Source organism: Bactrocera oleae, chromosome 2 (genome assembly GCF_042242935.1).
Source record: "Bactrocera oleae isolate idBacOlea1 chromosome 2, idBacOlea1, whole genome shotgun sequence".
Taxonomy (NCBI): Eukaryota; Metazoa; Arthropoda; class Insecta; order Diptera; family Tephritidae; genus Bactrocera; species Bactrocera oleae.
Genome location: NC_091536.1, coordinates 23,056,028 through 23,075,441, shown reverse-complemented (window position 1 = coordinate 23,075,441; position 19,414 = coordinate 23,056,028). Strand labels below are relative to the sequence as shown.

Genomic DNA, 19,414 nt, shown 5'->3' with positions numbered 1-19,414 from the left:
GAAATTATTTGATAATTGCTAATTTAACAGCAAATTTATTTGTAGTTACTTTTGTTGAATATTGATACATACAAACATACATAGTAAAGTGTTTGCTCTTGAAAAAGTGAGAAAAATATGTCACTATAGACGCTGCTATAAAAAATGTTATTAATAATCCAATAAATGGAACTTATATAATGTATTGTATTTGTGTACTTCTACATTCAGCAACGTGCCTTGTGAATACCGTTCCCTTTGAGATACTCGTGTTCAGCAAATCTTGAACTAGTAGGTGACTTTTTAACAGTTCGGAACACAATGCCAAAAAATACTAATATCCCATATATTATTCTTGTGCAACATGTTGCTATATGTTGTCAATATTTTCATTTATAGAATGGCAAGAAATAGATATTAAGAAATCTAGAATTGTGATCTGATTAAATTTTTACCCGGACTGGAAAAAACTACACGTTCACATATTTTAATACAGATCTTTATTATCGCCTTTAAAATTTGCTTTTAAGCCAATAGAAGCATGCCAACGCTTAATCCACTCTTCCATACATTTGTTACAAGCCTCGGCTGGGATGGCCTTCAGTGACTTCGGTTCATTTATGGAGCGCCATTCGCTAGATTATTAGACAGTTTCGATGTCATATTTATAAACCCACGTCTCGTCACCAGTAATAATGCGTTTAATGAGTATAGGTTCCTCAGCTACGTTGTCAAGCACACTTATTATTGGCGACTTCTACTCGACGTCATATTTGTAAAAGTCTCAGATCTTTTGATGCCAGTCTAGCATTGAACTAAAATGTGCTGAGTTGATCCATAAGAGATGCTGAGATTCTCTACTATCTCACTGATACCAACACTACGATGCTTCCATTGTAACACACAAAATTTCAAGCAAACTCGTTGTTCACACTTTTCCATGGTAAAACGCTGTGGACAAACTTTTCGCGTCGTTAACAACCAGCTGTCAAATACACTAATTGACATATGGAAATTAAACTTCACACGAACATAAAAAGATTGTACCAATCTAGGAAAAAATTCAATTTGGTATGCGCGCGTAGTTTAAGTGGACCAGTCCGGGTTAAATTTGATCAGATAATATATTATCGGAAGTTAATAATGAAAGTTAAATGTTCGCACAAAATATTAAAATCTTCAAAGTTTCCAAAAAGTAAGTAAAATGATTAATTTAAGACATTTAAGATAAGATTTCTTATTCAGAAACTGCCCAATTCATTCTCAACCCAACGCTGTGGGGTTAAATATTAATTTAAATTTTTTTTAAACTACTTTTTAAATATTGGTCTTCGACAAATTCTTAATATTAGATCTTGATTTCTGATGTCCTGCAAAATTTGTTTGCTACACTGAAATCCGTTTGCCTTTGACGCCAATATTAACTACGAATACTTTTAAATGTTAAGAAACGAATATAAACGCTAAAAGCATACAAAACTAGTACAATGAATCGAAATAATATTTGTACGAGTACGAGTGTAATAATTTATTGTATCATACAGTTCGTCGCTTAGTTAGTGATAAATTAGGAACTGAGTTAAGAAATAATCTACTACAAAAACCCGGCAAAACGTTTATCTGGTACCTAAGAATCATGCTGTAAAAGTTGGCACTATGTATTTACGATTTTTATACCACATGTATAGATAAATTTATAAGAATGTACAATATATTTCAGCAATAGTTAAAAAATAAATGTGAAATAAAAACGTTTGCGGCTGGGAAAAAGCGAACTAATTACGAGAAATTACGAGACAAGAACCCACAAATTAATATACCATATGAAAGCATTTAAATACTGAAAATAAAACAAATTTTCAGTATTTGTCATTTTAATATAATAGCTATGTATGAATTATGTGAATTATATTGTATTATTTATTAAACATTTAGCTGACTTTTGGTAAAAGCAGTTCAATTGAATACACAAACTACAAACATTAGGGTGTTGTAATTACTTTTCGTACAGTTTATGTTGATTTGGAGCCAACAAGCAGTGATTACGTTAGTGAGATACATAACAAATTGTTATATTTCGCATTTGTTTTCATATTTAATTTTTTGCTGTTTCTTATTACTGTGTATAGCTACATACATATGAAATTTTAATAATTTGCTTCATTTGCTCTACGAACAAATACGAGTTGAAGGAAATACAAACTCACGAATACATAATTACCACGATTTAGATATGTGCTTTTCATGCATTTTCTCACAGAATTCATATGTATGTATGTGTGAGTATATGAATAATAGAGGATGGTGCGACAAATATTTTGGTGGGTTGGTATGTGGTGACAACGTACGAGTTATAAGCAGTAGTTTCACAGACAACCTTACAGTCAGCAGTTTCTGTTGTGGTGAAGTTGTTGGGAGTTCGGGTTGAATCCGTTAGGGTAGAACAGGCGAATTGGTATTGTCATAGAGGGAATGAGATCTCATTGAAACGAAATCTCATTATCACCTTGGCTGTAGGTATATATGTATATGTCCTATTACATATATGTATATATGTATAGATAAATTATGTGTTTAGTATTATTTATACAAAAAATTTAACTAAAAAATCAAAAAATGAATAGTACATTTTTTATATTTTTTTTTACATTTTCCAATTTAAAATATAGAATCGAATGAAGTATTTAATACAATTGTAGAAAACTACATGTGATATTAAGTATGAGACGATTATTAGCGCCCTGATAAACAAGTGCATAAATTGCACAGATTGATCAGTTTTTATGGGTTCACTTTGATTCGTATTTTGCGTTTGAAATAGGGCGTACCTTTAAGTGGTTACTTAAGTTATTCGATTTTCCGGATATAAAAATATGCTTATGTTAATAGAGCAACTATTTGCCAATGTATCTATTAATATGGATAGATATGTATGTAGACGCAAAGAATGTTTTTTTTTGTCTTCCTAAAATAGTACTACATGAAAGCGTAGCTCAGAACACACATAGTATAGTCCTATGTATATTCATTAATGTTTGTATGTGTGAGTAATGATTGTAGAAGTGCCAATTTAAAGTAAATAAAATATGAACGGAGGCTGAACTTAAGGATATATAAAACAGAGGTGAATAATAATTAAGGTAATCATTACAACGCACAGAAATATTTATCGCATTTTTTTAATTATAAATGATTTTATTAATTACAAAATTCACCCTTTAACCCAAAGCAATTATTGCGGAGGTACATATGTATACAGGATTATCTGATTTGTATCCACATGTACAAAATTCTGGTAATTTGGTTATACTTGTATATCATATGGGAAGGAGTTAGGAGTGGACGTGGAGGTGAAGTTGGAGATAGTGGTGGAATTACAATAAGTGGATGTGGCAGTGAAGGTGCTACTTTCGGGCGGGTTTGGGTTGGCAGTTGGCGTTGATGCGCGTTAAGGTTAAAGCATTGGAGATGGAATTGTAATGGGCTGCGGGATTTTTTGGGTTAAGGATATATTTATATTTCATTTATATATATATATATATTTCTTAATTCGTAAAAATACTTATATATGTATTGTGTGTATTTGTTGATAACGTAAACAGGACAAACTTACCCAAGTGTATTCCAGTTGTCAATATTGCCATCCTTGTTATTATTATACCATTGTCCACCATGCCCGGTCGAGGAACTAGTACTGCTGCTGCTAGCGGCGTTGCCGTTGCCGTTGCCATTTCCGCTTCGTGGTTGTCCGTGCGCGTGTGTGTGTGCATGTGCTTGTATCTGCTGCTGCTGTTGCAATAAGTGATGTGATTGATTGTGCGGGGAGAAGAGCAGCCGGCAGCGATGATTGCGTGATGGTGCATTCCGCGAGAAAGGTCGTCGCGTTGCACCCGTGTGATTGGGATTCAGCATGACTGCAACTAACCGCTACTTTATGAAAATCGTTTTAGCTGTGGCAAATATCTTTATTTGATTGATATAACACTAGGGCGATGGCCTGCGTGTGAGTAAGGTAGATTAATGCGACTTGTTTATATGCATATATATAAATATATGTATATATAACTGTTTATCGGTTTGATGATAGCCACTAACTGAAAATAGTACAGAGAATAAAATGCGCCGTTCTTAATAGATTTCAACCTATCGTTATAACTGTGTTCAAATTTAGTGAATATGTACATACATATATAGGTATGTATATAGTAATTTATCAAAATAAGATTAAACTGTAATTGTAAGAAATCGTACGAAATTTGTTAATTTTCGAATGTCATGCTCAGGGTTGCGAATTTTTTAATTCAAAAGTTTTGGATTAAAATTTGAATTTTCAAATTGGGATTAAATTTAAAAAAAAATTAATCGAAAAGTTTGAGACGTTTTGGGTTAAAAATTTTATTTTTTAATATGAATGAAGTACGCAATGGCGAAAAAATGTTCTTTTTTTAATTCTTAATTATTGTATATGCTTGTGATTAAATTTTTTCTCTTTAATTTTTCAATTTTTTATGATTACAAAATAAAAAAGTTTTAATTTAAATGTTTATTCAATTATTTTTTTAATGCATTATTTGCAACCCTGCTCATGCTACACCACGTTCTAGTTTCCTTTTCAATCGATTGGACGGAGAGGCAATCGCACCTAACCTCAAGCTACTCTAATAATTGCCACATAGAGCAGCGAACTATTGAAAATTTTAAGAAGATTTAATTAAGTACTCTAGCGGAAAAATTAATGCCATAAAAAGCTGTTCAAATTTAAATTCAAATTTGGCGTTAGTGTTCCCTAAATACATTTTTTGACGGCCCCAAAGTCGAGATCAGTGGAAAATTGTCAATCATGTCGCCTTTTACGTTAAAGATTACCATACACATGTATATACATACGTACATATAAGTATATATGTACAAAATAAGAAACGTGGAACATCATATTTATTTCTAATGCATTTTCTTCGTAAAATTATCAAAGCAAAGACATGCAAATTTTGGGAACTTTTTGTACTAATGCATTCTACCATATATTCTATCACCAAATTAGTTAGCCTTTGAAAAAGTACAATGGGCTTTATTAATATACATACATACTTATATACATATGTAAGAAAATATAATGCGAGTAAGTAATATAACAATCAATGAGTTAAATGTCTTACCGATATTCCAAAACTATACAAAAAAAGGCAGTTGGAGGAGGAAACGCGTTAACGCTATTTGAAAAAGCATTTTACATACGTACTTACATATCTATTTAACAAAAATGTATTAAGTAGGTGCGATTTTAGCGAAAAGGGCAAGCCGAATGGCGGCTAAAGTGAGTACAGGGATGAGAGGAGAAAGTGGGTTGTGTAAATAAGAGTGCTATAAAATGAACAAAACAGATAAGTATGTAAAACCCACAAATGCATAAATTACATAGTATATGAGTCAAAAAACTAAAAGCCATGACGGTAATGAATAACAAATACAGTATTTCACGTTTATGCTTTTTAAGTGGTTAAATGCATTTATTGTGCGCTTTTCATTTATTAGCACCATTTCGATTGCGATTTGGTTTGCATAGAAAAATATATATAATTACAATTTTTATTATAACGCAGGTACAAATATAAGAGAATAATATACAGTAAATGAATGCAAAATTAATACACTTGTATTTATGTTATTAAAGTTTTGGTTGTAGTTGCACAATTTCATTTCTTTATCATTCTTAATTAGTCATTAAATGCTTAGCTAAAATAAATATGTAATTACAATACATCACAAATATGCAGTTCACAGAATGAATTAAATAATTTTTCTTCGGTATTTCGAATTAAAAGCTATTTTAAAAGGAACATCTACAATCATACAAATCTACATACATATAATATCATTTATTAAGCATTGTGTTATATATTGTAGCCGCAAATAATCGTATAACCTGTGAATATATGTATACATGTCAACATTTTCCTCATTTATTTATTTATTTCTTGTTTTTCTGAACATGCCTTCAGATTGGTATTGACACCAATTCTACAATTAACGAAAATGTTTGCTTTTACTTGTATGTATGTATATATTTGTATTAATATATTTTTAACATTTTAAGTATAACTACACGACAGGCTTGCTGATAAGTAAGATTAATGAGTAAATGGTTGTTAAAGTGTCGAGTTCGTGAGATTTTATTACCGAAAAATGGAAAAGCAACACATTTATAAGAACACTATGTGTAAATGTATGTATATATTTATTAAATAATTAGTGGAAATTTAAAGAAGAAGAACTTATAACTGTAAAGTAGGTGCTAAAAATTGGGAGAAGAGGTGTATATACATACATAGATATTTGTACATACAGATATGTATGTATATATGTACATGGGTGATTGGTGGGTTAAGGCTGATGAAGTTACACGAATTTGAACTTCAGGTTTGGGTGCATGGTAGTAAATGAAATTAAAGGCTACATTCAATTTAAGCAACTAATGTTCTGAAACTGAAATTTTTTCCTTATACATATGCACACATGTACATACTTATGTAGAAACCGGTGTAGTTATGTATGTGCATCTATTTACAATATATACAAATGATTGCTTATGTACATAATAAATTATATCTAATACGAACTAATAATGTTAAATAGGGGGAGTAAAATAAAGTTTATATAAATGGAAATTCCATATGTAAATAATATTCAAGCATACCTCAAGCTCTCTTAAGTCTTTAAAATTTTTTTTGTTTATGAATTGAAAAATTTCTTTAAAATATATACATACATACATACATACATAGGCATCAAAATGAAGGTAAAGTGACATATTTTGATTTTACTTGTCGCTTAGCGTTTACGCCTTGTCGGAACAGATATGTACAGACATACATACATGTATATGTATATTATTATGTACATAAAGACATTTATTCAAAAGTCAACTTAATGCGTGAATACTATTTTCGAAATACATATACATACATACATACGTATATATCATAGTAATATCTAATATTTATTGAACGAATTGACTACCGAGAGAAAAGACAATTTTGCAGTTGTTGTACAAATGAGTTACTAATTAATTGTTATGAATGTACAAAATACAAGTATTAATAGCATATAAAACGATACACAATTGTGGTAGTTAATAGTAAGAATGCAAATATGTATAGGTGTGGCGAATAATTGTGTTTATGTGGTAATATTCGATACCAAATAAAGATAAGATTTATGTATATTGTATTAAGTAAATGGTAGTAGTGAATAGTTATTTAATTTTAATTTTATTTTCTAACGTATTATGTATATATATTAGATATTTTGGTAAAATTTTGTTACGCCAACTGATTTGCGTTCGCTCGCATGATTCCCAGCGCCAAAATGCATAGCAAACAGCACTCACTCACATGAGCCTGTGGGTTTAGTAGTATTGTAGTTGCAACTCTGTGTAAATTCCCAAACAAAAAGGTTGTAGACATGAACTAGATACAGATTATATTCTTGCATTGGCGTTATTCTTGTAACAAATGTTTATCAACCAAAAACAAACCACCAACCAACCAAAATATGCAATAAAACAATCTAAAATTAGAAAGAGAAAAAAAACAAAAGTATAAAAGTATTAAGAAAGAGAAGAGGAACAAATGTGGCTTACTATGCTATATATTGTATGTATACTCTATATATAAATAATATTAATAATAGTTAATGGATTAAATTACTTTCAAACACATAATCATTGGACTATTCATTTGACTACACATTCATTACAAGACATTACATTATGATATTAGCATGTGTGTGCATACTCGTACACATTTATGTGGAGATGGATAGGTGCAATTATATGTATGTACATATATGTATACATATGTATGTCTTATGGGAAGCTCGTTTATCGAGTGCTGACCATCACAAGATAAATCTCCTTCAATAAGCCTACATATTCCAAATATGTAAGCATGCATTTATGCAAACACTTATGAGACATGCCCCCCGGCTATGAAGCATCAAACTAGTCAGGTGTATAATATACGACTAGAATCAGAAAAGATCTCACTTATACCAATTATAAAATGCTGTATTAATGGGTTATTTTATTTAACTTCAACGAATGATATGCTACAATTAACTAACTAAGAAATAATAACATTTTTTCATAATGATATATAGTAGATTTTTTGATGCTTACATACAATTATTAGTAAATCTGAAGAAGCTATGTTTTTACTTTTTAATTGTCTATTGCTTACAATTTAAATACAAACTAGTAGTTTTGGTCTATAATTGGACCAGATTTTTATTGTACATTTTGAACTAATAAGATACTGGTATGTTTTGGACCGTAAGCTAACAAATGCTGGTTGTAAATATATACTTTATAATCAACTAATTTGACTTCGGGGTGTCCAAAGTTTATATATAAAATTTAGAACCCAATAGCTTAAGCGAGTACTACCGTGATACGTTATAACATATACACGCTGCTCTACTAAATATATGTATATGTATGGTATGTATATGGAGCTCCCACGACGTAACTACTAATTGGCATGTTAACGTAAATTGGTCCTAAGGCACACAAACATAAAAAGTGATTATTAACAAAACAGCTAACATAATAGCAGCAGAAAACAAAAATATTAAGTAAACCAATACAATAAGATACGACAAACAGCTAAACCGATTAATAGTTAGAATAAAATAAAAACGAGTAGCGAATAAAAAGTGTCGCCGGATTTACAGCCCAGTACGAGTAAAAGTTGCAAGTTACAAACAGCAGTGCAATGATTCTTAAAGCAATACATAAACAGTAAATATCTACAATACAAGTACATAGGTATATATCTATGTACCGAAAGCATGGATAAACAAATATATTAGTGTGATTGCCTTCATTAACCATGAAATACTTGTAGAGTTACTAAAAACCGAAAAGAAACCCATATTGAACTATAAAAAAAATTTCATTCATGAACTCATCTTCTTTTCCTGATGAATTGAAGGAAAGTATATTAATATTATATTAATAGTCTGATAGTCTAACAATCCAATCTATCCACAGACTAGTAACACGTGGATGAGTTTGAAAGGTGAAGATATTTAATATCATGTTGGCATCCAAGGTTGGCTTTATTTTTTTTTTCACAACGTATTGTGATACTAAGGCTAGAGAAAATCACGTGCTCGTTGAAGTATGCATAAATTCATAAGTAAGTATACCTACAGTTGGATGTTGGGTGCACAGATTACGAAAGGCCGAAAAGACGTAGAGTTAAACTAAAAGTGAAATTTGCATTATTATTCATTTCACATACTACCGGAGCACAAAAGCTAGTTAGTGCTTCTCTTCCATAGCTTGAACACTATTTATTTCGCTACTCTCGGTTAGCTTTTGGACCGCTGGTATAGAAAATGCTTTAAAAATCGCATATCTGTGGTAAAATTATTAACTAATCGTCGCATATTTGCACATTTATATTTTGTGAAATTTAATATAATAGTATGCAACATTCTTTCTCTTTACTCCTTTTTACATGGGAAATTCGAGCATGGAAAGGCGAAGCCCAAAAATCGTTTGCACTTGAATTCGAGGCATGTTTCGCTTTTTTGAGTTTATACTCATGAATACTAACTTGCGACCGGCCGAAACCCAGTTTAATCTCCAACCTTTTTTCATTTTCATGTGATGTCTATTTGCATTGTGTTGTTTGCCATTAGTTTCTGGTTTGTGTTATTTTTATTGCTTAATGTGCTTATGTGTTACGTGCATATGTAAGTATTTGTACAAAGAGATTCGAATATTTTTTTTAGTATTGTGGCAGTTAGCTCCGTATGTTATATTCATTGTTTCTCTGAGATTTTAAAACATTTTCATTAGAATAACTTTGTGATTTGGTGGAATGTAACAGACCGTTGTTTTAGTATATATTAGGTAGGTAGGTAGAGTGGCTGTATATAGTTACGGTCGTGAGATTTTTTCGCCTTGTATATACATTATTTTAATGTTATGTGTGTGTAAATATGTGCGTAATTCCTGTTGTTAATGGTGTCATAAATTTTTTTTCAAACTTCATAAATATTTAATTTATTTCCTTTACTTTTCTAAAGCTAATGTATTGTTTTCTCACACTAATCTTCTTGTTTGCATTGAAGTTATTTTCAATGTTATTTTAACGGTACCGTTGCTATTCACAGTAGTTGTTTAACCAGTTCCCCACTTAATTTATCGAAATATGTAACATATGTACACATATATGTTTATGAATTTATGTTTTTGACTCAATTAATAATTCCATATAGCATAAACTTGAAATAAATATCAATTACAAATTTTTTCAAAAGTCAGACAGACAGTTTTTGCTTAAAATAAAATATCATTAACTCAATAAAAAAATTTCAACCTGATAAAAGCTGCGATCTCGATTAATCGTTACAAAAGGTCGCACCATCGAAACAATAACTAAATGATCTTAATGCTGCCCTATACTCCGGAGGTGGTTCCTTATAAAAAATCTCTAGAACCAATAGTTTTTAGAATTTTTTTTAATATGAAGCTATGCTTTTAAACATACATACCTACGTGATATATACATGGTACGTTAATATATAATACAAGTATGTATGTATAATATTCTATTAAAATTAAGAGCAGATATCATTTAAAGGAAGCAATCACACGATTCGCAAAAAATGTACGTCATAAAGTAAATAAAGCTAAACCATCGTACTAGTCTACATACCGATACGCCGTTCCAAAAATAAATCGATTTCAGCTCCTCTCACGTGGCATAATTTACGTTGTTTTTACCTGAAATAAAAAAGGGGTCAGTCGCTTTGGAGGACATATGCATATTAGGTATCATTGCATAGAAATTTTCTGTGGAAAATAAATTATAAATTTATGTTTTTGACTTGATCTTGACCTTGACCGCATAAATCGGTAAACAAGTTAAATTATTAATATAAATTATATTAATTTACAATATTATTTGCTGTCATTTAATATCAAAAATTTATATAATCTCTCCATCGCTCTCATAAACTGAATATATTAATTTCTGCGACCCCATGTTGGATTGAAGTGAATATACCTTACCTTCAAAAGGGATCTAAATTTCACAACTGTCAGACAATTTGTTCGTGAGATATAGCATTTTGAGTGAAAACATTATAAAAATCTATAAAATGATCTTGAACGAACGTGAAATGAAGTATATTGAGATAGCTGATACTAAAAAGTTATTAAGGAACGTGTTGGACACACCATACACATAGTTCATGAATATTTGGTTAGGCGAAGAGCTGTAAGATAAGTTATGGGAACATGTTAAACACCTGAGTATAAATTGTTTAAAAGAAATGTGATAATGCAAAAAAACGGTAACTAATATTTCATGTAAAAGAGAACAGGATCCTTTGCAATTCTTGGCAAATGTGGTATGATCGCCAAAATGGATGAGAATATCAAACGATTTAAGCCATAATCAAACGCCGTATATTCATACATATAATACAATATTTGCATTTTTTGTGCGGCTTGTTGAAGTATTAATGCAAAATCTAAATAAAGAGCAACTGAAATTACAGTAAAAGCGCATTCACATACAACAGAGATAAAGAGATGCCCAACTCGTCTCTCACTGGAAATGAGAGCGTAATTGATAAACGTCAAAACCTACTGAACTCAAGCAACTGTCAAAGTTCAGTAGGTCTGACGTTTAGCAATTGGAAAAAGAGGGACAGCCAGATTAAAATCCTACAGAAATATATGTAAACAGAGAGATTTGTTCTGCTGTTGAAGATCACTAACAAAAATTGGAAAACAATGAAAATGAAAGAAGCCGCGAAATTGAAATGTATGTGATGATATCTTTTGTGATGTCATGCTAAGTGGTATTGATTTTCAATTGAAAATTTTTAAAAACATTTATTAATTGAGAGCTAATACATTTATTCTTTTGATTACGTATTGAAAGTTCAAAAATCAATTGTTTAATATATCACAAAATCAAAAAAAAAGAGTATAAAAAGTTTCTGAATATGTTTAACGGATACATATATAATAATATTTAATCTTAATAAATGATGGGTATTTTAATTTAAATTCCCAAAAATTATTATTTTGTCCGATCTGGCTACAATGCAAAATGTTATAAAAAACGCTAATTTTGAGGCGCTCTCACACTGGAAAGAGTTGGGCATCCCATTATCCCTGACATACAACTTTCCTCGCTTTACGTCATAGTTCATACTGAAACAACAAAGCGAAGAAAACAAAGGGTATCCCACAATGAACGCTTTCAGTGTTTCTTTATACTAAAAATGGCGACTGTTACTTTGTAAAGCGTAATAAAATGAGAGCTGCCCAACATTTTGCTCGGCTTCGCGCCGCAAACTTTTTATGTAAATGTACTGATACAAAGACGTACATCGAACTTTTCTGTCAAAACAAATGTCTGACGCAAAGTGAAGCAAAAGTTCTATGTGAATTAGCCGTAAGGTAGCCTTATGACATGGACTTACGCATGCTCGCAAAGAATACCAATCGTCTGTACGATAAAAGATAGGCAGTTTTTAAACTTATATTAAGTAACGATTTTATAATGAGTTTTTTGCTTTGAAATTTGAAAATCTGAAAATAAATACGTAGAATAAACGTATATTAATAGTTGGTTGATGGTCGGCTTTCAATAAGGCTCAGAAGCGGTTAGCGCAAACGAGTAAATTCAAGTGGAAGATATTATGATTACAAAGGTAACTGAAAACACAAAAACTCTTATACTCACATACTTCCTACATATGGTTACTCATAAGTATGTATGCACATATATTTTTATACTCTCGCAACCTGTTGCTACAGAGTATAATAGTTTTGTTCACCTAACGGTTGTTTGTATCACCTAAAACTAATCGAGTTAGATATAGGGTTATATATATATAAATGATCAGGATGAAGAGACGAGTTGAAATCCGGGTGACTGTCTGTCCGTCCGTCCGTCTGTCCGTCCGTCTGTCCGTCTGTCCGTCCGTCCGTGCAAGCTCTAACTTGAGTAAAAATTGAGATATCTTTATGAAACTTGGTAGACATGTTTCATGGTACCGTGAGACGGTTGGTATTGCAGATGGGCGTAATCGGACCACTGCCACGCCCACAAAACGCCATTAATCAAAAACAAATAACTTGCCATAACTAAGCTCCGCAATAAGATACAAGACTGTTATTTGGTACACAGGATCACATTAGGGAGGGGCATCTGCAATTAAAATTTTTTTTTAAAAAGTGGGCGTGGTCCCGCCTCTAATAGGTTTAATGTGCATATCTCCTAAACCGCTAATGCTATAATAACAAAATTCACTGGAAGAAAATATTTTTAGCACTTCTATTGACGGTGTGAAAATAGTTGAAATCGGGTGGCAACTCCGCCCACTCCCCATATAACGGTACTGTTAAAAACTACTAAAAGCGCGATAAATCAAGCACTAAACACGCCAGAGTCATTAAATTTTATCTCTGGGATGGTATGAGATGACTTTATAGGAACCGCGTTCAAAATTAGACAGTGGGCGTGGCACAGCCCACTTTTAGGTGAAAACCCATATCTTGAGATCTGCTTAACCGATTTCAACCAAATTCGGTGCATAACGTTCTTTTCATGTTTCTATGTTACAGTGCAAAAATGGGCGAAATCGGACTACAACCACGCCTACTTTCCATATAACACCATTTTAAATTCCATCTGATTATTTCACTTTCCACTATGCAAATCAGGCAACAATGACTGTATCGGGATAAAACTTTGCGTGAATAATGCGATTAAAGTATGCCACCTTGTGGCCAAAAATTGTCTAAATCGAACCAAAACTGTTTAAGCCCCTAAGTACTAAATATGTGGACCCCAGTGCCTATAGTTGACCTTCTACCGAAAATATCAGCCAATCCACAAAGAAATCTCAAACGAGTATACTATTTGACTTTGCGAGAGTATAAAATGTTCGGTTACATCCGAACTTAGCCCTTCCTTACTTGTTGTATGTATTATTGGTATACAAGCATATAGTCGAGTTGTTGCAATAATTTTAAGATACAAGTAATTATTAAGGTAAAGTTATGTGCGTATATGCCATGAGTGCTAAATTTACATTTGCTCAAAAGGGATAAGTTATTGAAACTTTAAGAGATTTTACATAATAAATAAAGAAACACACTAAAGAAGTATGTGAAAATTCTGGTTTCGTATTGAATATATGTATGTACAAGTATGTATGAAGACAACAATTAGTGCGAATCCGTGTATTAAATTGTCAAATACTACAATTTTACTTCAATTCTTTTTTTAATGCATTATTTGCAACCCTGTATACAATACATAAAAATAATAAAATTTGAATTCCCAACCTATTGTAAGCATTAATTTCATAAATATTAAAAAATATTGGAAAAAAATGTCAAAATGAAAAAATTTCGAAGTAGCAAACTGAAACGAATAAGAAGAAAACGTTTTTTTGTCTGAGCACGAGCAACTTGATTTCATTTCCTTCCTAATAAGTTAATAAATTTCTAATCGCCATAACAATAGTTGTCGTGTCTGAACGCAGTCGTACATATGTATATGTGCATACAAACAGATCAATGTAACTTTACAGCAGTTTTGCTTGCAACATCATGAGAATAAAGTCCGAATCGCTCTACCGGCGACATACTCGTACACAGCAAATGCACATAACAAAAGAAAATTGTATGTACTCGTACAAATCCATCCATCTATACTTTTCTTCTATGGACATGCATGGTATTCATGGTGTACTCAGCTTATGTGATATGCTGCCCGCTCTGCCTGGCTGTAGGCCTGCCTTATCACTTGCAGCACACTAAAATGCCTGCTCTATTTACTGCCTAACAAAGAAATACAAAAACGATATACTTATGTATGTACATATGTACATACGAGTATATATGGTATACATATAATCATGCATTCATCCATGAAAAGAGTATTTATTATCTCTTCTACAATATGGAACGGCGTTGATTTTGGATCTGTTGGGTATACATTTCAGTTTTTGAACTGGATTTCGTCACAAATAGTATGTGCGTCGACTCGATGCTGGCAAGACGAGGAAACAGATTTGATTTTAATTCCAACTTGAAGTTCAAAGTTTACAAATCTGTAGAGTACATATTTTCTTATATGATATAATTTACAATTATATACCAATTGATCAATAATAAACTGATTCTAGAATATATTATAAACTAAATACCCTTCCCTTTTTCGAATTCCATTGAAATTTCTATTTAATTTCACAATAAACCTTAGTAAAAATGCTTTGCTAACGCATGTCGGTCTTCTATTTCTGTAGTTTTCTTTAAAAAATAATTTGTTTGCTTTGCCTGTGCGCTCGTCACTTATTTTCATAATTTCCAGATAGATTTAACTGTTTGAAATGCCTTAATTAATTTATATGCGAAATATGTTTTGACACTAACGCCCTCTATCGGAACAATTTATTTCATCTAAACTTATATTTTCATATTTTATATCATTTTGGAACGATGATTATCAATATCTACATATATTTTGCTTGGATTATTTACCTATGAAAACTCACATATACTTGATTATGTACATAAGTATGTATGTACGTATATAACAAGTGAGTTAAATAGTAGTAAAATGGGGAGTTAGTATAGCTTCGCTGACATATAAAAATAGTATGAGTGTTGTCAATACTCAGTTGTTGAATAAAATGTAAATGAATGAGATTATACATATATGGTACATAGGTATGAGCGACACATACGTACATATGTATGTATGAATTTACACACTCACATTACTTGGATTTCGTTTCGGTCTAAAAGTCTGAAAAGTCCACTATCAAAAAGGGTATTACAAATTCGTTGGTGGTTTTTGTGCTACATACAAATATGTATGGAAAATCCAAAAAATTATTGTACCATGTGGTCAGTTTGTACCATGTTGGAGTACTTATAAAATGTTCCACTTTAATGCAGCAGTGAGCCAGCTCATGACTACACCAATTTATTGTTATCCGACTCATTGTATGCACATATATGTACATATGTATGTATATTTAAAACATATGAACATATTTGTATGTGCGCTGGTGTATTATGTCAATAAGTCGAGAGTCACAGAAATCAAGCTAATCGCATCTATATCCATACATATATACATATGTATATCTACATATGTACAAAAGGATATCTCAACACTAATATTTACTAATGCATATATGTAGATACATATGTGCATACATAAAAAGGTGTGGAATTATTGTCACATTTTTCGCATAGTAATAACGTTACATTATAAAAGATTAGTATTTGTATCTTTATTAAATGTGTATGCTTGTATAATAACAAGAGTTAAGATATAACCGAGTACTATATGCTTCACCTTAATAACTATAACATGGTGTGTGCAATTAAAGCGGCCGGAGTGGACAATTGAATCCACATTAGCGAGGTGATGTTGTTGTGAAAAAACAGGACGGAGAGGAAAAACTGTAAGTTATACCTTTCATTGGTATCAGACGTAAGTGTACTCTGATGAATTTTCGTTCTCCTTTGTTGCACTCTTAGCTATTTAAACAACTGTTTTAATTAGTGACAGTATTAGTTCTTTGTGTATAGCATTCATATTATTATTTTTTCAATAACAAGGTCTACTGGAAACGTTTTTATTTCATTTTCACTATTAATTGTTGTTATTTGGTGTTGGAGGTTGTTGTTTGAATTTTACATCACGATTGATACATACGCTACAGGAAACAGTTTATCTAATTCGTATTAAACACGGATGCAACTTGTTGCACACAATAGTATTCTAGTTTTTTAACAATGTGAGGATGACACAAAATATATTCAAGCATGCATATGTTTTACTTAAACAAGTTTATCACACTTCGGCACAAATTTTTACAAACAATAGTTCGAATATAATCTCAAAATTAAAATGAAATCCATTCATAACACCCTTGCATCGTTTATAGCAACTAACTATAACTTTTATTACACATTTACAAGAGTCTGACATAGAATTTTGCAGATACCAGTTTGACTTGTAAATTCTTAAATTCTTTTTTTAGGTTCTCAGTCTTAAAGGCTATCTTGATGGGGTTATCATTTAAATGTAATATATTCTGTAATACAATTACGTATGGGTACAAAATAACATTTATGTACATACCTTTCCTTCTAAGATGAGAAAATCATGTTGTCATGATAGCTATAGTGTTTTCGTGTACAATAAACTCTCATAACTTCTTCCGGTTATGAAACTTTACTCTTTTAACAGTGAGTTACGATGTGTAATTTGTCATCTCTTTAATAGTCAATAAGTCAATGTTTTAAATACTCTGTTATAAAGTAAAAATTAAAAACAAAATTACTTTATGTTCCAATCTGCGCCATATTTGCAAGTTATAACTTGTTATCTTTTTATAATATAGTATGTACATATACTGAGCGATGAAGTCAAATATCCGCTTCCGGTTTGTTTGCTTTATTTCACACAGGCTTTCTCTCAGTTCGACATTGAAGATGATTGTCGAAAAATATTTCTTCTTGCTTTATGTTTTCACGTTTAGGCGTTTTCTTTTTATGTTTATTCAAATACATTCATTGCAAAATCACATACACCTATATCTTTTTTTTTAATATTTTAGTTTACTTGCTTTTACTTTTCTCACGTTTGATACACACTTGCCAATAACGACATTCACATTTACCTCGATTTCAAAACAAAGCACATGAAATCATCACATACAAATACGTTTCCTGTATTATAAATTTAAAATTAATCTGTTTATTTTACTTTTTCACAAAATAACTCTCGTCGGTCTGGCGACGAGCACAATAACAAACATCTACTCCTAACGATTGACAAAATTACAGTGTTCCGAAGCAAAGCAATTATCATTTTGACGGAATGTTATCTATTGTGAATAGTAGGGCTGCTAAGTTTACTTTTAATTTCGGAGCAGGGATATATAGACTCAAATCGGAAGTGAACAATTATCGGTCACTGTGAGATGTATTAATAAATTTCATTTAGAAAATTAACATTTATTTATTTATTTGCTTCATTTAGTAAAATATTAAATATGGTTGGTTTTATTGTTGCTTTGAAGGTCCGTTTGGTCACAAGATTGAATATTTGCTGCAGTATCACCAGTACGGTATTTTAAGAGCACCATATTTAATTAGCTCGCGGGAGAAGAAAGGAAAAGTGAGTGAAAATTGCAGACATGTACGTATGTCAATTAAGTTATATATGTGGTAGCGTATCAACAATAAACAAAATTGAATGAGAGAAAAATGAGTACCCAAGAGTTACGAAATGACAAGTAAAATTTCGCTTTTTTTTCAACCTCTCTCACACAAAAAAAAAATAAAATTTACACAAAGTAGAAACGGACGTGTATACATACAAAAAAGTGTATATACGTATATTATTTAATTAATTTAGCATCGAAATATTTCTGAAGAATAATACCCAAAATGCTTTTTTAGAGCTTGGTAAGTTCATATTTACTATACTATATTAGTTGAATGTATATTCATGTAAAAATATATGTATTTGTATACGAACACATCCGCACATGCGTTGAAATAGTCAGCACTAATACGATACACTTTGTATTCCCATTCTTATAGGTAGACTTTACTGGTTTTGCTTATTTCTTGTACAAATGTGTATATTCCGTAATATGTATAGTACGTACATATTACGTATGTACATATATCACTTATATATGATTCCTCATCATTTTATCGTTGTAACCCTATTTTGAATAGATATTTTCGTACATTTCCCTTTCCATTTACTAAATTTTGTTAAATTTTACTTTTAAAATGTAGGCGTAGTTATTTCGATGTCTATATGTATCTATATAAACTTCCATGTTCACTCACACTTTGAATACATTTTCTTTGAACACATCTATCGACTTTAGGAAGAGTGCTCCTATATTTTCTTATATTTAATAGAAAACACAGCAGTAAATTAAATATTTCCAAATATTTTCCACAAATGTAACCAACTATGAAGAATAAATTGAATTCGATTTTTTCACTACGTGTTATCTTCTAGTTACACCTGCCTTTCAAATACGTCTGCTAAGAAATGAGAATTATCTTGTCGTGGCTAATAAATGGTGAAAATTTTTGTAGTATAACATAGGATAATCATACACACATCTCGATGAAAATGAATGAGAGAATCACTTCGTGAGAGTAGTTCAGTGTTGCATTAAAAAGTACCAAACGAACCGTCAATAACAGCTGACTAAAAGTCAAGCTGCATGCAAATGTGAATGTGTACATTCACCAACATCTGTAATATGTACATGTGTATATACATATAGTATATAAATCCCTGTAAACAACAGGTCACGTTTGCTATCGAATAAACACTAATAT

General features: G+C 31.2%; 1 protein-coding gene across 8 annotated transcripts in view; it reads right to left on the bottom strand.

Annotated features, from left to right (window-relative positions):
* Positions 1 to 19,145, bottom strand: part of mura (murashka) — a 34,793-nt gene extending 15,648 nt beyond the window's left edge. Inside the window, exons 1-5 of one of the 8 annotated variants that reach the window (XM_070112095.1) lie at positions 18,908 to 19,145; positions 17,450 to 17,770; positions 17,181 to 17,349; positions 10,707 to 10,774; positions 3,593 to 4,073 (exon numbers count right to left, since the gene is read on the bottom strand). In XM_070112095.1, coding sequence (XP_069968196.1) covers positions 3,593 to 3,891 — 299 coding nt within the window. In that variant the 5' untranslated portion in view covers positions 3,892 to 4,073; positions 10,707 to 10,774; positions 17,181 to 17,349; positions 17,450 to 17,770; positions 18,908 to 19,145. Of the gene's footprint in view, positions 1 to 3,592; positions 4,074 to 10,706; positions 10,775 to 17,180; positions 17,350 to 17,382; positions 17,869 to 18,907 lie in introns of those variants that run through there. The other 7 variants (XM_070112102.1, XM_036377367.2, XM_070112089.1 and 4 more) reach the window with 7 other exon arrangements.
* Positions 19,146 to 19,414: the final 269 nt, after the last annotated feature.